General features: G+C 45.9%; 1 protein-coding gene across 1 annotated transcript in view; it reads left to right on the forward strand.

The window, feature by feature from the left end:
- The window catches only part of BBOX1 (gamma-butyrobetaine hydroxylase 1), a 552,973-nt gene that overhangs the window by 106,188 nt on the left and 421,104 nt on the right, over positions 1–25,681 (forward strand). Inside the window, exon 3 of the mRNA XM_069623505.1 lies at positions 14,413–14,527. Within this exon, the coding sequence (XP_069479606.1) occupies positions 14,413–14,527 (115 nt within the window). The remainder of the gene's footprint in view (positions 1–14,412; positions 14,528–25,681) is intronic.

Consider the following 25,681-nt stretch of genomic DNA (forward strand, 5'->3'; position numbering starts at 1 on the left):
TGAGTAAATTAACACCAGTACCCAGGCCAGCCACAAAACCAGTTTGTGCTGGGTCACGTTGACTAGCTGCTGATGACCAAAGATTGAAATCTCTTAATACCAACTTAGTGAAAATTTTCCATGGAGCATCCAATAACGCTATTGGACGATAACTTTTGGCGTCCAAGCGATCACCCTTTTTATAAATCGGGATAATCACAGACGAACGCCAGGAGTCTGGTATACATTTAGTTTGCAAAATGTGATGAAATGTGTTGTTCAAGATTAATGCCCATTCATTTATATTTTGTTTAAACATCCAGTTTGAGAGTCCGTCAAGGCCTGCTGCTCTTGACGAGGATGATGTTTTAATGAAGGACTGAATAATATTTCTTGTGCATTGCAAATTCCAACATTTTGCCGAACTGCCATTATTTTTGTAACAAATCATCTTGGGATCATCATATAGTGTGGAAAAGTGTGTAACCCACGCAGATTCAGAGACACCATTAAGTTGGAGATATACTTGTGGTGCTGTGCTACATTTATTTAGCAGTTCCCAGACCAGAGCAGAGTTTTTATTGCAACATGCTTGTAGAAAGTTTTCACTATCTAGTTGGTATAATGCGGCCTTCCTTGACCGTACCCAATTTCGATATCTTGACTTGGCAGATCTAACCGCTTTAATCTGGTCATTTAATGGTAGTTTCCGAAGTTTTCTGATTTCTTTTCTGTAAGCTTTCTTTCTCTCACAGAGAGCCAGATCAAACCCATGAACGTGACTCCTGGGCGGCCTATTCTGAACAGGCTGAAGATTTGCAAAGGTGCTTAATACATCTATGTAGGATGCAGACTCTTGAGAACATTGGTTATTTAAAATTGCTCCATTCAATGCCAGTAATTTATCAATGGACCATTTAAATCGATTTTTACCATTGTTAACTGACAAAGTCTGTTTATAACAACGTGCAATTTTTGAACAATTTGTCATTTCGACTGACCAATATAAAAGATGGTGATCACTAGCTGTTTGTTTTACAACAACAAATTTAGTAGTGTTCATAAAGATGTTGTTGGACATAAAGATATAATCAATTTTGAGTTGCCTCGCTCCCATGTATTCATTGAAGGGATGTCTCCTATGATTGCACCATTTGCAATTTTTAAATCTAGATCTCCCATGAAGGATAACCATCTTACACCATCGCGATTTTTGCTCCTTGTATTAGACTCAACACAAGAGAAATTTAGATCACCCATTACTAGAATTCCAGAGATATTGCCCTGAGCAGAGATCAATTCAAAGAGGGACGATAGAGCAGTATAAAAACTATCATCAGTGATACCTACAGGATTTCGATACACATTGATAAGAACGTATATCTGTGTGTTGAAAGAAATCTTAACCAGTTGTATATATTTGTTTGGTGCTTGCCAGGGCGAGATTTTATAACCCTTACTCACTTTCACCGCTACTAACAAACCAGCAGTATGTCTACCTTTGCCACTATGTTCTGCTGGAAGAAGAATAAGCTCATGGTCATCCCATGTAGGCGGCTTAAGTAACCATGTTTCCTGTAGTACTACTATATCGTATGTGTTCAGCTGGTTATTTAGTGTCCATTGCAAGTGAGAGGAGCCTCAGGTGTTCCAACAAGCAAGTGAAATTTCAGTAATGGAAGAATTTGCTCGTGGTTATGAACAGGGATTAGCAGGAACCACTCTTTTTTAGACTTCCTTCTGACTCACTCGCACCGTCCTTCATCCCTGACTGCCTTTCTGCCATCCAGGCCTGTTGCACTTCCAACAATCTCTGCCTCAATGCCAGCAAAACTGAGATCCTTCCGATTGGGACCCCTGCTCCCTCCTTCTTCCCTTCTGTCTGGCCTCCCACATTGGGCTCTCCCATGCTACCTATTGTGAAGCCAGAAACCTTGGACTCATCTTTGACTCCTCTTGCTCCTTCCTCCTTCACACGCAGAACATTTATATGATATGATATAATATGGCATATATAACACACAAGTGTGTCAAGGCGCGACGAGGCAAGAGAGGGCGAACAGAGGGAAGACCGAGACAGCGATCCTACTAGACCAGGTGTCATTCAGATTGTGCAAGTGCATGGGAAGGGATGTTGGGGGAATGTGCAGGATGAAAGGGCAGGGGACAGTGCAGTACATGGGATAATAGAATAAATAAACAATAAGTAAAAGTACGGCCAGCTGGTGGCAAGGGTAAGTGCAGACATCAGGTGTCGAGTGCTGGTAGTGGGACTGTAGGGATACAGAAAACAGTCCCCAAGTGCAGGGGTTGCCAGGAAGGCAGTTCAGGTGTGCGACTGGTGGGGTGGGGGACCTGGGCCTGAGATCAGAGGGTGGCCAGGTAACCAGTGTAGTTTCAGTTTCAGCCAGGAAATTCAGCAGGGGAGAGGAGGAGAAAAAGCAGAAGCAAAGAGGAAGGTTTTGAGGTGCTTCTGGAACCGGAGATGGTTCTCCTCAAGTTCAGGGAGGCTATTCCAGAGGGAGGCCTCAGCCGAAGAAAGAGATCTAGCATCAACTTGTTGCTTAGAGAAGCAACTGACCCTGAGGAAGTTCAAGGCGGATGAGTGAAGAACTCGAGAAGGAAGATATTTATGAAGAGATGGTTGAAGGTATTTAGGCCCCAGGCCACAGAAGGCCTTGTGGACAATGAAGAGGGTTTTGAACTTAATCCTCACAGCCACTGGGAGCTAGTGCAGAGATTTCAGTCCTGGAGAGATACGATCCATGGGCTTGAGGCCAAGGACAAGTCTCGCAGTCCTGTTCTGGATGAGTTGCAGAGGGCAGAGAGTAGAAGCAGGCAGATTTAGAAACAGTCTGTTGCAGTAGTCCATCATAGAGAGAACCAGAGCTCAGGAGACAGTGAGCTTCTGGGGGAAGGAGAGGAAAGAAAGACTACATTTGAGAAGGTGCAGCTGGTAGTGTGACTTCTTAGAGGTGTCAGAGATGTGAGGAGAGAAGGAGAGTCTGGAGTCAAAGATGACACTGAGGTTTTTAGCCTCACAAGTGGGAGCAGGAACAGGGCCAAGAGAGCCCCACTTTCAAATCTTCTCTCTCAAAGGAATTCTCCATTTTCTCACTTTCCCCCAGAAGCGCAATGTTTCCCAAGCCTTGGTTCTCTCTAGGCTTGACTATTGCAACAGCCTCCTCCTCAATCTACCTTTGTCCACTCTGTGACCCCTTGAACTAATCCAGAATAGAGCAGCAAGACTTATCCTTTTCCTTAAGCCCAGGGACCGCATATCTCCTGCTCTAAAAAGTCTCCACTGGCTCCCGGTTGCTGCAAACATCAAATTCAAATCCCTCTGCATCATCCACAAGGCTGTGTTGGGCCAGGGAACACACTATCTGCAACTCTCTCTTACAAAATACTCTCCTTCTAGACCTCTATTATCCTCTGGCACCAACATCCTGTGTGTAAAGTGTTTCACTAAACAGAGAGCAGGAGGTTGTTTGTTTTCCTCAGCTGGATCCCTGCTATGGAACAGCATCCCCCTTCCTCTGCATCTTGAGCAGGACATTCTTAAGTTCCAAAAGCACCTCAAGACTTTCCTCATTTCTTCCTGCTTCCCTTCTTCCCTCCTCTGCTAATCTTACAGTTGCTGTGATTGGTGTCTTGGACCTTTATGCATCCTCTGGGCCCCTGACCACTGACACCCAATCTCCCCAGTTTCTGTCTAACTACAGCACTTGCCTTGGCACACCCTCCGCTTTCGAGACTTGCACTTTTCCACCCAACACGGTTCCTAGTTGCATACCACTTATCATACCTTGCACTTCTTCTGCGGCTCAACCTCGAGCACGGACACCCTAGCACCTATCCCACTGCCCTCTTCTTTGCTGAATATGCACATTCTGAATACTCACAAGGCATAGTAGGTTTGGCCGTCCCTTCAGCCACTTTATTTTTTGTATATTTAATTGTACTACAATCCCATATTCCCTCCCTGTTGCACTGTGGGTGCTTTGAAACGGAATCAAACAATAAACATTTTCCTTGCACATGTCATTTTTCAGATGCTGTGCGCTAGGTGCAGCTCACATGTTTGTTTTAAAGTGTAAAGTTTTGCTTTTCATCTTTTCTTTCGTGTAGATTGCCCTGTACTTGGGGGAGAACAATCATTTTTTTTCTTTTTCGTTTGGGTCCTTTCTAGATAACTATGGATGAGTCTTTCTCCCATCATGTTTTCTTCTCTCTGTGGAACAATGGTGGTTGTCCTTTGTAAATCTTCTCCCCTCTCCCGGTGTTTATTGGAAGGATCGTTCCCCGACCCTCAGGCCCTGGTTAGTGCACTTAGTGCATTAAAGACAGGGGTAGAAAGGTAGTTAGTAATACATAGAGACACTGTTTTTGTACAAAAAATATACGTCCTATCATGCTAATCCACCTTTGTTCATCAATTTTCATTAATACTAATAATTACATCCTGTCATTCTCTTGCACTCTAATTGTATTACTTACCAGTTATTTTTTTTGTTGTAATTCCTTTTCTTTTTCTGTTTTTCATATTTCATCCTTCACATGTTCTCATACCCTGACTTCGGATGGCTCCTCAACCATTCTTAAAGCTATTCCAGGGTGACAGATTTTCAACTGTTGATATGGACCCATTTTTCCTCAATAAGATCTCCTTTTGGAATGCATATATTATAGGTGACATGAGAGATCTGAAGAAAGATCTAAAAATCACAGGCCCAAGAAGGGTAAAAACATCTTATCGAGTGCCTCTGAGTGCTGTTGGCTGTGTTGGTGCCATCACCCTTGGTAGAAGCTCTGCTGGCTTAAATACATAGGGAGATCCTGGCCCCACCCACTTGTTCCATAATCAGCACATAAGGCACGGGCTGCGCGCATCCGGGCATGCGCATTCTGAGTGCTGTTGGATGTTCGATGGGCCGGTGAGGCGAGGGGGACAGGATTATATATCACTCACTTGTGAAGGTACGTGCCCGTATTATCTCAGGGACAGCCAATTGCTCCCATTTGGTCAAGTGTTTGATGAGACATATTTTTTGACGTGCTTCTTGGTCCCGAGTGTGCTCCTTGTCATCCTCAATTGTGGTTTGTTGAAGGCACATGGCAATGGGGAATCACTGGGGAAGTGCCAGAAAATGTCACTCCCCAATCCTATGCGAGTCGCATAGGACTCAATGGGAATGGGGAGGACATATGTACCAGTGTGCAACAGTGCCGGTGCATCTGTCAAAGTCTGCGGGCGGGTGCCGTTCCTAACAGACCTTTCCCTCGGTAGTCATTGGGCATATTAATAAAGGGGGAAGTAAAGTGGAGTACTTCTACACCCAATTTCCCTCCCATTTTATTTATTATTTTTTTTTTTTTGCTCAAAGAGTTTATTGATTTTCAAGGTTAAACATCATTACAAACATCTCTCAACATTTCAGGGAGGGGGCATAGTGGGTGAGGGAGGGTGGAAGGAAGTGGGGGGAGGAGGGGGAGAGAAGGGGGGGAAATTTCAAGGCAGGGATGTGGGGGGGGAGAGAGCAATGTAATCAAAAGAAAACAGCATTAACCGTTACAAACTCAGCTTCAGGGACCTTGGTCCGACAGACCATCAGTTTTTTCATAGGATGATTTCATGGCAAAGGGCGGTCTTAACAGAGTTAGTACTTCCCTTTCAATGGGTCTCACACAGTCACAGTGGATGCAGGGTCGGCCTCGGCCATCAGCTGTCCTCTTCCCATCTTCTCCATATTTTCTCTACTTTATGGGGGCACCCTCTTGCTCTGTACACCCGGTGCTCCAATACCGCACATATGTCCACGTCCGTGACCCACTGGTCATATCTGGGTGTGCGCTCCGAACCCCACAGTTGTGCAATGTTTCGCCTAAGGACTGTGAGCGCGGTTGACCACAGCAGTTTCTCATATCGAGATAAGTCAGTTTCCCCGGAAACCCCCAGAAGCAATTGTTTTGGGCACCTCTGTATCGTCTTTCCCAGGACGTTAGACAGTTTATCGCAGCATTTCTGCCAGAGCAACTGAATACTGCTACACTCCCACAGAATATGAAAAAAGGTACCTTCCTCTCGCTTGCAGCGTAGGCACTTTGTGTCCACGGCCCTGCCCCATCGGAAGAGTGCTACTCTCGGGTAGTAGGTGCGGTGCAGGATCTTCAGCTGGACGAGTCGGAGTCTCGAAGAGATGGTGGTTTCACGCGGGTACATCAGGGCCTCCGTCCAGTCTTCCGGAACGAGGGGACCTCCATCTCGTTCCCATTTTGTTTTCAGGTCGGATAGCTCTGAAGTTGCAAAGGAGGTTATTACAGTGTACATGGTGGAGGTGACCTTCCACTCCAACCGATCCAGAACTATGTTTCGTTCAAGCAGGGAGCTTTCGGGCAGATCTTGTATGGTCCGTCGGTGGGCTGTCCAGCATGATTTAGCTGCATGTGGTGGAACCTTTCCGTGTCCGGCAGGGAGAACCTTTCTTGCATCATTTCAAATGTTGCCAGGTTGTCTTCCTGTACCACATCTCCAACAGTGGAGATTCCACACTGGGTCCATTCGGGCCATTTCGGCAGTTTCCGTACTTCGGGGAGGTTGCAATTGTTCCACAATGGCTGGGCCAGTGTTGTTTTGCCGCCCCAGCCCAAGAATCGAAGCGCTTCCTTCCAAATTCTCGTTATGTGGGATGCCATGTCAGATTTCAGAGGGCAGTCCAAGTCTCTGTAGAGGTGCTCTATTGGTTTGATTGTAGTGTTGTAATGGAAGCCCTTGATATGCGGGAGACTCCTGTCACTGTGAAGCATGTCGTTTATTACATCCATCTGACTGGCCCAGTAGTATGATTGCATCCTGGGCAGCCCGATCCCCCCCCCAAACAGACCTCTGAAGGGTCGCAAGGGCAATTCTCGGGTGGCCACCTTTCCGGACAGTTTTCACAGGGTGCATTCGATTTTGTGGAATTCCCGGTGGTCGATATGTAATGGCGCATTTTGCAGGACGTATAGAAATGTTCGGGGGGGCGATCATTTTAAACAATGCTGCCCTACCCATCAGTGTCAGCGGCAAGGAGATCCAGTGGTGAGTGTCGTCTGCAAATTTTGCCATCAAGAGGGACAGGTTCAGGGTAGTATATTCAGTAAGGTGCATTGTAATCTGTATCCCCAGGTATTTGAATCGTTCCTTCTCGATGTGGTAGGGGCCGGTCGCCAGACACGACGATGGAGTGTTCCCTATAGGAAAAAGGATGGACTTGGACCAGTTCACACGTAGTCCACAGAATGCCTCATATTGGCCCAGCAGCTGCACGACTCTGGGGCAGGAGGTACTTGGGTCCTTCAGGTAGATGAGTAGGTTGTCTGCGTAGAGGGATATTCTGTCTTCCCAGGTATCGGACAATCGGAAACCCTCCCATGTTGGGTCTTTTCGTAACAGGATCGCCAGGGGTTCGATCGCAATAGCAAAGATCATGGCAGATAGTGGGCAGCCCTGCCTTGTACCCCTTCTCAGACCGAAGAGTTCTGATCGCCAACCGTTGACCCTGGTCCTGGCAACCGGGGATTAGTATAGTAGCTTCACCCAAGTCATGAAGTTCTCACCGAAGCCCATGCTGCGCATGATGGTCCAGACAGCCTCCCATCTCATCGAATCGAAGGCTTTTTCAAAGTCAATTGCCAAAAGGGCCGGTGGTCCCTGTATGCTGCCGGCTCTTTCCAAAGCCGTGAATAGTCTGCGGAGGTTCATGCGAGTTGATCTCTGTGGCATGAAACCGCACTGGTCCGAGTGGATCAGGGAGGGTATTACCTCTTGTAAACGGTCCGCTAAAAGCTTCGCCAGTATTTTAGTTTCAGAGTTGATGAGTGAGATGGGCCTGTACGAGCTACATCTGTCTGGGGGCTTAGGGATCACCATACGATTGTTGCTTCTTGGAGATCTGGGGGGAGAATGCCCTTCTCACGAGCATGGAGGTACATTTGCAGGAGCTGGGGGGCTGTCACGTTAGTGCCCACCCTTCGCCATAGCTCTACCGGGAAGCCGTTTGGACCAGGAGTCTTACCGGTCTGGAGCCCAAGAACGGCGGCTAGGATCTCATCCTCCGTGATCTCCCGCTCCAGTCGTTGCCTTTGCGCCTCATTCAGGGTAGGGGTTTCAATTCGATCCGTAATCGTGGCGTCCATTGGGGTTGTGGATTCACTGTATAGCTCTGCGTAGTATTCCGCAAAGCCCTGGGTTTTTTCCTGGTCCGTCACCCTTGCGTTCGGACCATCCGCTTCACGTCTCCGGACATGGCTACGTCCCTGCTCCTTCCTTTCCAGCCATGCCAGCATCTTACCCGCCTTGTCACCAGTTTCATAGACCCTTGCTCTCATTGCAGTGTGCGCTTGGCGTGCATTGTCCATCGCTATGCTTTGCAGTCTTTTTTGTGCAAGTAGCAACGTCCGATTAGAGGCCGGCGTGTTTTCATCTACGTGCCTCTCCTATGCCTGTTTGACTTGGAGCTCTGCTTCAAGGATCTTACTCATATGTAGCCTCTTTTTGGCCGCCGTCCAGGATATTAGTTCGCCCCTCAGCACTGTTTTATAGGCTTCCCATAGCATTTCAGGGTTCGTTGCGGTCTGTGTGTTTAACTCAAAGTATGAGGTAGTGGTCTCATGTAGTTTATCTATCAGCTCTGGGTCCCCCAGATAGTAACTGTTCAGGCGCCAACATGGCGGTGGGACCCTCCGGGACGTTATAAGTAGCATTTCTAGCGGAGAGTGATCAGAGATGCCTCTAGGTAGTATGTTTATTTCCTGTGCCCTGTGTAGATCAGTTGCGGGAGTGAAGAAATAGTCCAGTCTAGAGAGCGAGGCATGGGCCCCTGAGTGTAAAGAATACGCTTTAGCATCTGGGTGCAGTTCCCTCCACACATTGCACAGGCCGAGTGCGTTGGCGAACGTAGCAAGCCTAGTGGGGACTTTGGTGTTCCTATTATGTATATGGGATCTATCCAGGGTGACATTCATGACTTTGTTGAAGTCACCGCCAAGTATCAAGCAGTTGGAGGTGTCATTAGCAATTAGCGGGGTAATGTCAGTGAGCAGTGATTCCAGAAGGGTCGGTGGTGCATAGATGGCTATCAGTGTAATGGACTGCCCCCATAGATCGCCCATCACATATATGTATCTGCCTCCTGTATCATGGGTCACTGTATAGAGGTGGAGGGGCAGGTTTTTGTGTATCAAGATCATAACGCCTCTTGAGCCCATCGTAAAGCCTGAGTGAAATGTCAGCTTATAATTTGTACGCTTAAATAGGGTGCATTCTGTGCCTGCAAGATGTGTCTCGGACAGGAACACTATGTCAGCCCACCCGTCTGTTCAAAAATTGACGCACCAAGCGGCGCTTAATTGCATTGCCTAGGCCATTGACGTTCCACGACATGAGCCTCAGTGTTCTGAGAGTGTCGACCTTATTATGATACTCTGCCATGTGAGTGTGTGTCAGTGGCCGCCCTGCTTGTCACCGGCAGCGTTATGCGCCTGTTGGAAACATGCCAGTGGTGTGCTGGAGACCTTCCTGGCCATGTTCCTCCATTAGCTTGATAGGACCCTGATATAGCTGTGCTTAACAAACCCAAAACCCCCCAACCCATACTCCTCCCAACTAGAAGCATCGGTCGCCCAAACAAAAACTCTATGGTGTCAACCCGACACCTAACATGCACCAACCTTAATAACAGACAAAAGTGGTCCCTCTCTAGGGAGAGCCCGGGGGGGGGAGGTAGTACTCCTCTAAAAGGCGGGGGAAATCCCCAAGGGCAATCCCCGCGTAAACTACACCTGGGATTTATTGCGCTCTCAGGGGGGGGCTCTTTTCCTATTGTAGTGCCTAGGGCGTACTGCGGCCGCTACAGGTGGATGTGTGCTGCCTATCATTGTGTGTGTGCGTGTACTATGAGAAGATCTATGGTCTGACTTGCGTATTTCCGTATGGACACAGGATTGTTGAGGGGGTTATCACCCCCCTAGGTCTTCCGGTGGGTCCTGCGGTGGTGGTCGGTGGGGTTCTCGCCACTGGTCTGGCGGAGGTCTTCGGTTTCTCCCCCTATTTTCGCGGGGGCGGACCAGTCTCCTTCTATGTTTTGCTCGGCCCAACGCCAAGCCTCCTTAGGGTCACTAAAATGGATTGTTGCGCCTTTATGGTAAATCTTAAGTTGTGCAGGGAAGAGCAGGCCGTATTTCAAGCCCATCATGTGTAGCTGTCATTTCAAGGAGTCAAAGGATTGCCTTGCCCTCTGCCCTTCCCTCGTGTAGTCCGGAAAAAAGGCGATTTTGGGGCCATTGAAAGTGACCGCTCCTTTGCCGCGCGCATGTTGCAGCAGGGCGTCACGGTCTCTGTAATTTAAGAATCGTGCTATCACAGTTCTTGGAGGGGCTCCAGGCGGTGGTCTGCGTGTGGGCAACCTATGTGCCCTTTCTATGGAAAAGAACTTGGAAAAGGCATCGGGCTCGTATAGGTCATAGAGCCATTGTTCTAGAAAGAGTTCCATGCAGGGGCCCTCTGCCTTTTCTGGTATGCCCAGGATGCGTACATTATTGCGCCTGGACCTGCTCTCTCCTTCCTCAATTCTGTCTTCCAGCACCTTCAGTTTGGACATTGTGTTATGGAGTTGTTGTTGCACGGTGTTCATTCTGTCCTCCGTATTAGAAATGCGCTGCTCGGCTTCCCCGGTGCGTGCCGTTAGTTTTTGGAGGTCGTGCCTGAGGAGGGAGACATCCATGCTAATTCCGTCCATTTTCTGCTCCATGGACGTGCAGGAGTCGGTAATGGCGGCCATGTTGTCTTTGAGCGATATTCCTTGGTCCGTCTCCATGTCGACTGAGAGTTCAGCGGGTTGGAGAGGAGGAATGGTGTATTGATCCATTTTGCTTTGGGCGTGAAGCTTCCTCGGCCTGTCTTTCCCCATAGCGCCCGGTCCACCGCGTACGCTATGTGGGCCGATGTGGTCGGCCTCGCCCGAGCACCTCGCTGCCAGGTGTGCCCCTTGTCTCTTTTACCTTGTCGGCGGTCGCACCCTTCATAGCTGCTGTGCTCCGGGGATATGTCCTCCCTCCAGGGCCGACGGAAGTAGCGTGCTCTTGACTTTCCGGCCAGTGATGGCGCTCCGGCCAGACCCCCGAGGGGGCGGGAAGCCAGCGCAGGAGTCCAAGGGTCCACTCTTTGGCAGGCTCTCCCGCTACCTTCTTGTCTGTGCTGTCCTGCAGGGAGCGTGTCTCCGGTCAAGGGCCTCCCCGGGGCCGCACCTTTCTCCCGCTGTGATCGATCAATCCGTTGCGGTTCGGCCAGTGTCTCAGCGCGGCCTCGCTGGGTGTGCACAGGAGGTTCAGCTGCGTGCGCCCGCGGCCATTTTGAAAGCGGGCTGGCTGCTATCGCTAGAGAACTTCACACGGTCGTCTCCGGGGAATCCAACTGCGGTTCTCTTCGATCTTCGCTCCAGGAATGTCCAAGGGTGTTCGCTATCGTATCGGAGTATTTCCAGCTCTTATTACCCTTGAAAACAGGCTTTTTTATATCAGGATGTTAGTGCGGCCGTGGGAGCCGAGCAGATGCACGTCTACTCCATCCCGCGGTTAGCCACGCCTCTCTCCCTCCCATTTAATATGATGTCCTCTCAGAGGTTTCTGGCAATAAATGTATCACATTCTGAAACATTAAATTCACCTATATGACCACTTTTATAATTTGCTCACCAGATTTCTCTCTCTGGCACAAATCAATTCATGCACATTTTCTCACTAACATTTTAGCACAAATCTTTTCTCAGTTATAGATTTTTCCTTTTAACTAAATTCTACATTTATATTCAAGTTATTTTTCCATCTCAACATAATGGGATGGTCCCTGCGAATTATACGATATACGACACACTAGTGTGTACCATTTCTTTGTAACAAAATGCAAATTCACCTAATTTGCATGTTAAATCTACATTCCAGTTTCAGAGATACAGGCGATATAAACAATTCAAAGTACAATGAATGGGCATTTTTCCTTCATACTCACAGATATTGCATTACAAAGACGTGGACTATGGTATTTGTGTTCTATTGAGTCAGGGCTGGAAACTGCTCTTGTTGACTCAGGCTTGGCTCATATGGTCTTCATGACTCACTCCTGGCTCAGGAAAAGAGCCTTTGTAATTTCAGTTCCTGGGGGTTATATGGTGTTAATTCTGTCTCCTCTTGACAGGTTTCCAGACCTGCAGTCCTATCGAGTGTCAATTCTTTCATTCAGGAAGGCCTGTGAGATAGTGTTAATAGATTTGACTGAGCAGAACCACTGATTAATCTAAATGTATTTTTGTTTAATGTTCAGCCCTAACAGACCCACGGAGCAAGTAATTTAACTCAACACTTATATGGCGTGGTCTGGTTTGCTTCACCTGTTTTTAGGAGGATCCTTATCTGCAGTGGGTAGCTTAAGAGAGTTTATTAACTTGGGAAGGGAACGTTTATGTCCTACCATACTGCATGCTGGGGTTGGGGAATGTCTTTGTGAGTTGAAAGGATTCCCATTTGTCAGAATTGGTTTCAATCACAATTGCAGCATGTTTACTTATTTTAGCAAAAGTTGCTGGTTATTTTCTGGTACTTGAAATGCTCATCTCATGACCTGTCCCCTTTTTCAGGTTTTAGGGGACTTGAAAATATTACACATTTTGATGCATGTGTTTTTTTCCAAACTGCTGCGCGCAGGCCACAGCCCACATGTTGCCTTTTATGTTAGCACTTTTATTCAATGGGGATATCTTTACAATGCACATGGTTTAACTTCGGAATGCGGTTGGTTTCACCCAATGGAAATACCCAGATTGGGGTTTCCTCACCAACATGCCATCTTAAATCTAAAACATCTTCTGAAATTGGTGTAAGGCAAGCTCCAACAAAGTCTGTGCAAAGTCATTTTGTACTGCAAATGACTATGCACTGACATGCACAGACTTTGCAATGTTGCACTGCAAAAATACACTTAAACAAAATAAAACAAACAAGTTCAGGTGAATGATTGGCAGACCGAGGGGATAGAGGGCCGTTACAAGAGTAGTTTTAATTAGGCAACTCTTCTATTTGTGTCTATATAACTGAGGCTATGTTGGATGAACGACTGGTCAATTTGCACTCTCTCGGCTGTAAATAGGTCAATGAGTCATTAAATAGAACTTTTTTATGCACTTAAAAGGTGCATGTCTCTTATTAGAAATCTACAGGTGACCTTGTTGAGTTACATTTAAAGAGCAAGTGCCTGCACTAGTTGCAGATGTTTCCAAGCATCTTCAATGACAAACTTTGAGTATTAATAAGAGAGTTCTGATACATATGTAAGCAGACTTTGAAAACATTTTATAATTTGACAGCTATCACTTTTGATACAGAGTATGTCATCCTGTTTAAAAAAAGAAATAGCTTTTTCAATATGTGCTGGTGATTTCTAGTGTGGGAAACATACACGAATTGGGGTTGTTTTATCCCTATGGGAAATGCAACTGTTGCGAGGAACCTTTTTCATTTGTAGGTTTATCTACCTGATTCTAACTCATGGAGACTGCTCAAGAGACAGCTAGTTACTCTGTGTCCAGCTCCTAAGGAATCGGTTATTGCAGAAAAAGTACAACGGGTGCAGCACAATTGCTGCTTATAATTAATTAGGACATATGAAAGCAAGAATCCTTGGGTTTGGAGGAACCACACCTGATCAGAATTTCAAGACATAGTCAAAATCCATGTATGACACCAATCGACCAAGGCACCAGTGTCGCAGTGACACAACTTTGGATGTTACTTCTCCGACTGTGCTGGTTATTACCATTCTATCTTTTCTTCTTTTTCAATGAATGTTATTCTATGCTTGATCAGTGTGTGGGCTCTGATTGCTGGCGGACTGGGGTTAGCTGCTTTGCTGTAGAACCTTCCTAACACCTTTGCTACAGCGGTGGAACTACAATCAAAGCAGGCATGCATATGCTTGCTACATGGGAGTGGAGGATTCCACCTGTGGCTATTGTCTCACCCCACCTTCTCCAAAGATCAAAGCCCATTTTCCAAAGGTGAAGGTGAATGAATATAGTCAGGATAATCGTGTGGGAAGATCACAAATGCTAACACACGGAGGCAGCTTATTCTTTCTGTGAGGCTTGGAATTCGTGGTTCTTTGTTTGGTATGCACTTTTGGTAGTGTGCTTTCTATCTACATGTAATTTAGAAATTATGTGCTTTCCTGACTTTTGCTCTGACATTTATAGACGATGTTTTTTTACTTAGAACTGTGCACTAACCTTTACATGTGTCATTACAATATGTAACTGTAGCCAGAGTGATCCGTTCATTTCTACCATTGTTGTCAAATGTGTCAACTCAGTTTTGATAACGATATTGTGTCAATCTTCTGTGAAGGTACGTGTTACTTGGCCTGATGGACACACTAGTGATTTTGAGGCTGGTTGGCTGAAGAAGAGATGCTTTTCTAGGCATTCCAGAGCCGAGATGCAAGATGAATTACATTTGCCAGGTAAAATGTGCTCTAACATTTATTGGAAAGGTTCTGTTGTTATTTAGTGTAAGGGGCATTGAAAAGCAAGGACAGTGTGTACTGCTGTGATATAAGCATCTAAGATCTCAGTGGATATTTCCATCATTGCAAAAAAGATTTAGGGCCTCATTACGAGGTAGGTGGTAAGGGATTACCGGCACCGGTAATCCCTTACCACCCTATTCCGAGGTCCCTTAGTGGGTCCCTTCCTTAACGCCTGGTTTTACTAGACGTTATGGAAGGGACCCGTTAAGGGACTTCAGAGCTAATAACGGTACCGCAAATTGCGGTACCATTATTAGCTCCATCCCCATTGCCATTGAGCCCTATGGGGGCTCAATGGGAATGGGGAATGGTTCCCGGAATGGGGATTTACCGGGTCCTCCAAGGTTGGAATGACCCGGTAAGTCCCCTTTTTGGGAACCCGGACCTGGAGTGCGGTAAGGGGGTAGCCATGGTGCTAATAGCACCATGGCTACCTCCTACCTCGTAATGAGGCCCTTAGATTTGATCGCTCTGATATTTTCCTTCTTCACATTGTATTGAGGTGTGTAGATCCTATATTTCACAAGTCCCAGAAATGTGCCTGCAAAGGTTTATTGCAACAAATGCAAATTCTCATCTGACAGTTCCCCAAGGATGGGCCCTTGTTATGCATGAGGTTAATAAAAACAGCTCATCAGTTATAACAATATTTCAAAAATAAGATAATGGCCTCATAACACGGTAGGAGGTAACCATGCCGCTATTAGCGGCATGGCTACTCCCTTTCCGCCTACCAGGTCCGGGTAGGGGGTATGGGGACTTACCGGGTCATTCTAGCTAATAACGGTACCGCAATTTGTGGTACCGTTATTAGCACTGAAGTCCCTTAGCGGGTCCCGTCCTTAACACCTGGTCAGACCAGGCGTTAAGGACGGGACCCGCTGAGGGTCCTCGTAGTCGGGCGCTAAGGGATTACCGGCACCGGTGACCTTATCGGTGCCGGTAATCCCTTAGCGCCTACCGTGTAATGAGGCCCAATGTCCTTAGCCTTGCAAAACCGTCATAGCACATTAGTAACTAAAGACTGCATTCAAAACTGTATGAATGTATGATGAACGTTTACTGCTGTTCATTATTAGGTTGATTTGCTAGTTCATATCTGAGCCCTTTCACCAGATGCATGACGTGGCTGCCAGTTCATAATCTGGGGCAAAGTAGTTGTAAAATATGTAAAGATACCCACAAAAGCCACCAGAGCAATGACCATGGGCCCCATTATAAAATGTGCGGGATGGGTTTAACGGCGCCGGTAATGGTGCCAGCGCCATTAAACCCACTCCGCACTATTACGAGGTTCCCTCGCGAGACCCGCTGTGGACGTCTGGTTTATCCAGACGTCCATAGCGGGTCCCCCGAGGGAACCAGGGAGCCAACAATGGGCCCATTATGGGTGGGCCCGTTGTTAGCTCCCTCCCCATTCCCATTGAGCCCTATGGGGGCTCAAATGAGAATGGGGAAGGACCGGGCCCGGGTTCCCTGAAGGAGGAATTACCGGGCCCTCCATACTCGGACTGGCCCGGTAATTCCCCATTCAGGGAACCCGGACCCGGACACGATTTTGGAGGCAGCCATGGCGCTAATAGCACCATAGCTACCTCCAAAGTCGTAATGAGGCCCCATGTGTGCTCTCCTTGGCTGTCTTGGCATTTTACTCAAACAACCTTTTGTCATTTCCTCTGCTGCTGTGGTGCTTCGCCAGATGCCTGCCTGTTTATGCTTTTCAATGAGATGTACTTTTTTCATTTTTCACTTTAGACTGGGTGCCCAGGGGCATGTGAAACTTTGCGTTCTGCTTTATTCAGAAGGTTAGCACAAGCTAAATTGTTGATTTGCCAAGTATAATAATTTTAAGACAAAAGGAATAGCAGGAAGTAAAGAGTGGCGACTGATGTATAATGCATGTTTGGGCACAAACCCCCCACCCCTAATGTGAATAGGCCATCACTTCTTTGGGCCTCATCACGAGTCTGGCGGTAACCCTTAAATGCGGCGGTAGAGCTATTACTGCCGCATTTAAGGGTCCGCCAGATCATGGCTTTGGTGGATTTCGGGGGGTAATCCGCTGCAAAATTGCCAATTTTCAGCGCGATTACCCGCCGGCGGTAATAGCGCAAATTTTCCCCATTGGGCCCAATGGGGAATGAGGAATTCCCGAATGGGCCCAATGGGGAATGGGCAATAACCCTTCTGCCATGCCAGTGATCCTGCGCTAATAGCACCGGGGGGTTTGGCGGTAGGGCTAATAGCGCCAGCGTTACCGCCCAACTCGTGATGAGGCCCTTTGTCTTGCTAAGCACCCCATTTCAAGAGCGTATGGCAGAATATGTGCCTGTTGCCTAAATGGGCAGAAGCCATGTGGACAATTTTGGAACACTTTTCCAGCTGTCGGCCCTGAGGACTCTGTGGAGGCACTAAGGCATGGCTCCTAACAGGGCATGAGGGTGTCTAGTTAGATGCTGCTCCCGTCCTCTCTCTAAGTATGTGGCTTGCAGATTCAGAACTCACAAAGAGAAATGCCTATCAACTTCCTTTTCTGCTTTCTGGTTAAACATGTGCCACAAGGAAAACATTTTAGGTGAGGAGTCGCAAGACCATGTGTCAAAAAAGGTTGTTTAAAAACAACTGCATATGTGAGTGTTGTGTGAATGTGCTTGTCTGTGTAAATGTGCACTTGTGTGCCTGTGTATGCATAGGTTTGTATACGTTTCAGTGTGTGTCTGTGTCCGTTTGTGTGTGTGCAATGCTAGTATATTGTAGGCAGAACTTGAATAAAAGGGTGCTCTTATAATAGCATGCTGGCATACAATGGTCACAGCCTGCTAGGAAATACGTTTGTACCAAGGTATGCTGGCTTATATTGACACAACTAACATGAACACGTTTTCTACGGTGGGAGTACTAGCATAAATAATGTTGATACAGTCATCACGAGCATATCCTTTACAGTTTGCGGAGCTGCCATGCATTATGGGCACAGGAATTGTGAACTTGTGCTTTTCAATGACAGTCCTGATATATATTGTGGGCACAGCTTCACAACATTTCTATTTTGCAGTGGCAGTGATTACATATATTGGGGGTATGGGATTGTAGGGAAATGTGTACTGAAGAAAAGTAGGCAAAAGATGAAAAGTGCCAGTTTAATATCAAACACACCTGCGTGGAAATGTGCAATGTTTGCAGTCCATCTGTAATCACAATATCTGCTCAATGTAACCGATAAATTCAAGAAAATAAGTTGTACGATTTATCATACAGTATCCTGAGGGGGGCAATACTATAATGGCAAATATAGTAAAACCCTGCCCCTGTCATTTGTGGCAATAAGTGGAGGGGGTATATAATTTGACTGTACATCCTGGGAAATTAGTGAATATCTCAGAAGCGTATGTGCTTCTGGAATTATAGATTTGATTTCATTGAATCTGTGGTGTTTGTACAAGGAGATCCCTTGACCTATTTACTGTGCAACATATAAGCACAGAATAACAAATGACTTCTCACTGTGTGCATACCTAGAAAATAAAGTAATTGTTTTCTGGTTACATCACCAAGTAGAGTTCTGTTAGTGGTGCTGATCCACTCAAGAAAAGGGAGAAAGGGTTATTAACTGCCCCCTATTTTCCTGCCTTTAAGCTGCCCATTGAAAATTAGAAAATTACACTTTTACACATTAATGAATTAGACACTCCACTGAAGGGAGTTTAGCAAACCTACACCTTTCTTTTTTAAGTGATTCACGCGTGGGAATGTTAAGTAGCTTGTTATTTCAATTGAGTTTGCTAGAATGCTGTTTCGAAGTGACATGTCCATTGATTAAGGGGGGCATCTGTTTTCAAAAGAGGGGAAGTAGAGTAACACTTATTTGTATTTCAGTGTTCCTGACAATCTGAATATAAATTCAGTCATGAGTATTATACAATGGATGTGAAAGGTCAAAATGGAGGAATGTTCCAAAGTCTTGTAGACAGATTTTGTTCTGAACCCCGATACTTTTATACATTATAGAACATCAAATAAAACCACCCTTTCCAAACCATTTTTATCCTAAACATATGTTTTAAATATAAAGAAAGATCTGTGGTCATTTCAGTGAGCAACTCTCATTGTTACTATTTGTCCCCTTCCTGTACTTACATAAATGCCAAATTTTGAAAGAGTACAATAGTACTGTACCAGGCTTTCTACCTTGGAGCAATAACCAGCTGACAGAAAATATTTCATATAGTTATTCTAGGTTTTGATAATGTGTTTTGCTCAGACAACTGTAAGATTCTTAATACCACTACTGCATATATTGGAAGCCAACATTTCAGAAAACACGAGCCAGAGTGGAATATTAGTGCAAACACATATTTTCCAGTTTTAATAGCTTCTTTTGCTGAGAATACACAACATTTGTAGCAGCACACCAAACCCTCGGGTATCGGGGTGCTAGTTACAGTAAGTGCAAAGAATTATACTTTCTTAAACAGTACAGGATAGTATGTGCAGGGCATAATCTGGCAAAGCCATGCCTCATGGTGTGGGGGGCTACATCAGGTATACAAGTGCATGAGAGTCAAAATTGAAGTACATTTACAAATTGGCAAATACTTACCTCATGGTGAGGGGGGATACATCAGAAAAGGTAAGAAGATTAAAAGATCACAACAATGCTACTGGGTGCGGTATTGCCATAGAAGTGGCAATGCCTGTAGGCGGTGTAGGTCCAAGGATTGCAACATCAAAGTATACAGATTACCATAGCATCAACATTACCGGGTGCTGTGATGGCGAATAGACTGGTGGAGCGAGTGTGAGGTTGTGGGATGTGGTAGGTAACAGCCAGCGAATCATGAACCAACTGATGGATATCAGAGCAGCGCGCTGCTGTGCCTGATAATGTAGAATTGTAAATATGTGCTTTTGGTCTGTGAGCGTGGGAAAGAGGCGTACAATGGACACTAATGGAGTAAGGGTGCACGTGGCAGTCATGCCTGGACCACCTAGTTCGCTTGGTGGTGCTTTCGTGGTATGGTTACTTGGATACAGCGAACTTAGAGGGCAAGTTACTAACATCAGGTATGTCTGAGTTGGAATGCGCCACAAACGTCGAATGGCAGTAACCCCCGGTGGATGTTGTCGCATTAGGAGAGAGGATTTTCGGCAATGCGACAGTCACACAGTTAGTGGAGGGACGTGATGCAATGGGAAATGGTATCTTGGAGAACTTCAAGCGGGGTATTAAAAATCGAAGAATGCAGGAGGGTGAAGTCAGGGGCTTCGCAGCACAGCAGCAAACTCATGGAGTACTTTACATACTCACGGGCTTGAGGAGAATGTGTGTTGCGAGAGTCAGGGGCAGTGTGGGGGCCATCAAGCACCGGAGTGACACAGTCGGGTGGTGTGGAAGGAGACAGTGAGGAGCAAGGGCGCCTCTTATCCATGGAAGGGACCAGGTAAGATTGATATGTAGGCAAATGAGACGTAGACCTACAGAATTTTGCCATGGGCTTGGGTACGGTATCCATGGGTAGACTGGGAAAGAAGGGGCCATCAGCCTTGGAACAGGGCTATGGAGCTGGGTACGGCTTTGCCTCTCAGCTTGATGCCGACTTTCCATTAGTTGAAGGGCTAGACCAATCAGGTTGCAAGGTACTGCCAGGTGCTTCTGCTTGGGGAAACAAAGGTAGGCAATGTGGTGTGTTGCTTCAGCGGCCATCTTAATGTGGATCTCGGTCCACTGTTGTAAAAGAAAGTCAGATTACACATGAGGGTGCCAGGGTGATCAAAGGCACATCATCCACGATACAGCATCACAGGGTCAATATATGTTTCTATGATTAACAAAAAGTGGGAAATCAACACAACTGCAGACCATGTCACTTGCAAAGTCTGTCTGAACCCCAGCACTCCCTGCAGAGCCTGCAGTGTCCCCAAACACCAGGCTGATCCACATCTTTGGGAATGACTCTGTTACTTCTTCATGCATCCTACGTTTACTAATTAAAAACAGCATCCAATCTCCTTCAAGAGATTTATGTTTTCTCTCTAGACGCACTGCTGTCTGCACTGACTGGGGTGGCTGTAGCAAATGCCCACTTGACACCACAACTCTTGCCCACAGAGAGAGACAGAGAGAGCGAGAGGACATAGAGAGAAAGAACGTGAGATACAGAGTGATCAGAGACACAGACCGAGTGAGAGAGAGAGACAAAGAGAGAGAGACAAGCGAGAGAGTGCAAATACGCTGAAAGACAGCAAGAGAGGCAGTGACAGAAGGAGATCGAGGGTTAGCAAAACAGTGAATGAGAGGTAGGGAGAGCACAAGAGAGAGCCAAAGAGAGAGCGTGCACTTCAAATCGGTTTATGAGATGCCAGGCACAGCTAGTTTATAAATTGTTGACATTTTGGTCAATAATGCTCCTATACTAGGCACAAATCCCTTATAATACATCCGTTGGTCTGACGTGGGGGGCGTTTTATTAGGTCCTGCAGGGGCCAACAGGCTTTGTGAAATAAATGTTTTATGATTAAAAAGAAATCTCCCATAACCATAGGAAAAGTGTTTCTTATAATACAGACCACAGGTATTTAAATAGGTTGAGGGTGCCTTTTGGCTTTTGTGGCACCCAACATATAATATCAATAATGTTTATACACATTTTCGTTAAGAATCTGACTTCACTGTTGGTCCTCCCTCCCACCTCTCTTTCATTAAACACTGAAGACAGCACATAAATCAACGCAGTGTTAATTTAGCCTTATGCCAATCTCATAGTATAATGTCCCATGTTGTTAATCAACCATACTGCTACCAGAGTTTCTTGTATGTCCGTGCAAAGGTACATTTTGTATTTGTCTTATTACCTTTGTCTATTGTTTTTTTTACCTGATGTTACAATAACCCATTTACAAAGGCATTGATTCACGCCCCCTGTTCTGAATGAGTGTGGGGAGGGGGGGAGGGAGATGCGTGCATATATTCAGCACTAGCCATGACAGCTCAACTGATAAACTCCCCTTAAATTGAAAAGTGATTGAGCCAAATCCACTTTCACAAAAAGTATCCTCACCATTCCGGTTGCAGGTCTATGTATTGCCTGTTGTTCTGCACTGGGCCATATTATATGTGATGCCAACTGGTTGCCTCCGGTTTTAGCGTGTTCTCTGACCCGCCTAATCAGCATTCAATGCTTTATACTGATGTGGGCTGTCGTTCCCCAAACTTCTGTGTTTCTCCACCTGGCAGCCTTCAATCTCCCCTTTCTCTGTGCAAATAGTCTGCTGATCATTGAGCCCCCAAAAAGCCTAAGGCAACTGTGCCACAATACAGTGTCAAACAGGGAGCATCAGGTTACCAGCAGCTGCCGCAGCAGTGCATTGTGCTGGACAAAATCTAGGGGCGGTCAGTGATATATGAGTTGGGTTCTGACCTGGCCCATCTTTTTAATGGTGCTGCTATTTGGAAGCTCTCCATGGGGTCAGCACCTATAACTTTGATTTGCAAGTGTGTAGACGATGACCAAGTCGAAGTTGGAATGGATTAAGATGATTAACCAATCCACAGGTCTTGCTTGTGCTTGAGCGATGTTGGCACTTCATGACTCATCAGGAAACAGGAATATTGTTTCATCTGTGGTGCAGAAGGTCTGAAATGAAAGTGCCCTGATGTATTAAGGGGACTTGCAATGAAGGTTCCATGATTTATTAAGGTGGCTCCGTAATATTATTATTTCTGGGCCAGAGGGTTTTCCACTGCCCTTGGAACTGCCTGGTCTGAAGAAGGAAGTCCAGCAGCACTACATCAGTAACTGCTAGGCAGAGGGAAGAGGTGGTATTGCTTAGCTAATGTGGTACACGTGCATGCAGAAGCAGAACCGATGCAGTATCTCCTTTCTTCACGTTTTGAGGCCCTGCATGCAGGATATTATATAGTTGATGGGCCAAGGGAAACTAAATTAGCAAGGGAAGCTAGAATGAAAATCGGCTGGAGCGCTAGCTGCACAGCCATTCCGATGTTCTTTTACTTTCCAAATCATTACATCTATTTTGCAGAAGAAAGTTTTGTTAAATGGTTTAAACTAATTGTTGTGGGTGTTCCAGAGTATTACACTGATGTGAGCAAGAACCATTTGGACTATGCACACGATTTAACAACAGGCTATCTGCAAAAGAATTTCCACTGAAAAGCATAGGCAAAGTAAATAAAGACAATGGGCTTCATTAAAAGTTTGCAGGTCCGGAAACAAGGGTGCCGGTAAGCTCACCGGCACCCTTGTTTCCGGACGGGCAAACTACAAGCATGCCTGCCGGGACCGCTGTGCCTGATGGGTCTGTCCTTGCTGGACACAGCGGCCACAGTAAGCAGACTTGTCACAGGTGCACCGGCACCGTTGCTATCAGTGCCGGTGCTCCAGTGTCCCCACTCCCATGGGACTATATGTGAATGGGGATTAACAAACGTACCAGCTCTTGACTTTCCGGACACCGGACTTGTAATATCCTGGTGTCACTGGGAAGTCAGGCACCAGTAAATTATTACGGGTCTGGAAGCAACCCGCCAATAGCACCAGCAGGGTTACCACCGGACCTGTAATGAGGCCCATTATTGTATAGGTTGTTTGTGGCCCATGTTTACATGTTTCTATTGGTAATTATATCTAGTGGGAAACAGGACTGACACCAGAAAGATAACATACATCGGTAAAACCGGCAGGCTGCTGCCGGACTTGCACATTTTTCTGGCGCCTGGCTTGCCGGTAACAGCAGGGGATTCTAACCCTGCCAATCCGGAAAGTCAGGCGCCGGAGAAATGGTATTCCCCATTCCCATATAGTCCCACAGGACTCTATTAGAATGGGGAACACGGAAGTTCCGGCACCATTAATAACGGTGCAGCTCTTCCGTGTAGGTCTGCTTACTGTGGCCGCTGTGCCCATCAGGTTCCGGCCTGCCGGGCACAGCAACTCCGGCAAGCAGACACGTAGTGTGCTGGTCCGGTAACAACAGTGCTGATAGGCTTACCAGCACAATTGTTACTGGACCGGCACACTTGTAATGAGGCCCATGGACCTGTTATACAAAAATCAAAATACGGTTCACTGCAAGCCCATAGAAGGAATACATATGTAATATAAATGCCTAAATGGTGCTATAGCATTGTTAAGTGCGATAAGGATCGGGGTGCACACCAGGCTCAGCAAGGTCCTTGTCAGTATGCAGCAGCCTGCTGAACAAAGTTAACTTCAGATACAAACATTTCTTACTAAGCATAGTCTTCACAAGGAGCCACAGATCAGCAGTGCCTGCAACCAATACATTCTTTATACACTACACTTGCCTTACATTTTCCACCTCTAATCTCCTGCTGTGTAGTGGTGTGAGGAAATACTGCCAAATATTTAAACACCCACCCCATAGGCGACCACAACGTTCGCTTTCGTATCCCAAAACACTTGGATTACAGTACTGACAAAGCCCTACTACGGAGGCACAGTGCAAGAAAGAACACTTTTTCTTAGCCTTCTTTCTGTTTGAACCTGAGAGAGGCATTTTTTCAGTTTGCATGCCCTAAGTCACCCTTCTTGTGTCATTCCAAAATTGTCCTTCTCGTCCATGCTTGGAATTTTGTCTCGGTTACTACTGTTTTGTGTTTAAAGATGGGCTTATATTGACGAATATATGTTTAGGTGATTTTCCTTTCTTTATCGTAATAATAAACAATCTTTATTTCAAAGCATATTTGGAACTTCATAACATACATAAAACATATCAAACACATAGCAACAAAAATAAAAGATACAATGATACAACTATATGAATACAATTGTAAAAATGCATTTGCTGAATCGCCTGCATAGATTGCCAGTAATTATCCCATTAAGATCTTAAAACATTTTTAAGAATGTTTAGATATTCTGACAGTTTTTGGTAATCAGATGTATTATTGCTTCTAGAAACATACATACAGCTGTTGCAACCTCTTTTGTTGGCAATACATATATATATTTACTTGCCTCCTTAACTGTTCTGCATTCAGACTTCCTTAAAATAGATATAAAAAACGTCAGTGTCTGATTTTTAAATAATGGGCAAAAAGAAAAATGCTTAAGATGGTCTGTTAAAATAACATCACAAGGGCACCAAAAGCTAACTTTCTAACCAACAAAATTTCCGCCATCATGCGCATGAATAAACGACAATAAGCGACTTGCCCTCACATAGAAGAAAACACTCCTCTTTCGTTTGCTACCAAACCAATGTAAATAATCAGCATTGGGCCTATTACATACATAGATAATATACTGAAGGACAAACTGTTTCTTAGACTCTGCACTTGCATGCAACTCCATTCTATAAACCAGTAATTTTTGTTGCACCAAAGATAGAACGACCCTTGAGCTGCTCACTGGAGTAACATAAAGACTCAAAAGACTGATACTTCTAAATAGTTTTCCAGGTTATACAGCCAAGAAACATTCCTATAAGAGTCTGAAATCATCAGCTCCTTTATAATCTCTTGCGTTAGAGGATGCTTAGCTTGAGACCATAGTCTTATACAATATATCGGAGGGGTTTAGGCTAATGTGATCATCTATATAATCCAGCCCAGGTTCCTGGTGCAGCAAATGAGGTGAAGTGATCTTTACAACCCACAACTTATTTTGAAGGAATCTGTCTTCCTTCACCTGTATAGATGATGTTGAGGGCTGGCCCCACACCTCCACCCCATAAACACACAACGCAACCGGCCTAGGCCGATAGATATGATATGGCATTTATAATGCACCTATACACTAGTGTTTCAAGGCACGATGAAGCAAGGAGGGGAGCGAGGGAAGACAGACACAATGATCTTACTAGGCCAGGTGACATTGAGATTGTGCAAGTGCAGGGGAAGGGGAGGGGGAAAAGTGCTGGGGGAAGGGAGGAAGGACAGTGCATTAGATAGGATAAACAGTAAAATAAATAAAACAATAAATAAAATGTGCGGCCAGCAGGTGCCAAGTGCAAGGGTAAGTGCAGACATCGGGTGTCAAGTGATGGTAAGGGGCTGTAGGGATACAGAAACAGCCTCCAAGTGCAAGGGTTGCCAAGGGGGGT

The sequence above is a fragment of the Ambystoma mexicanum genome, chromosome 11 (assembly GCF_040938575.1).
Source record: "Ambystoma mexicanum isolate Mex_15411 chromosome 11, UKY_AmexF1_1, whole genome shotgun sequence".
NCBI classification, from domain to species: domain Eukaryota; kingdom Metazoa; phylum Chordata; class Amphibia; order Caudata; family Ambystomatidae; genus Ambystoma; species Ambystoma mexicanum.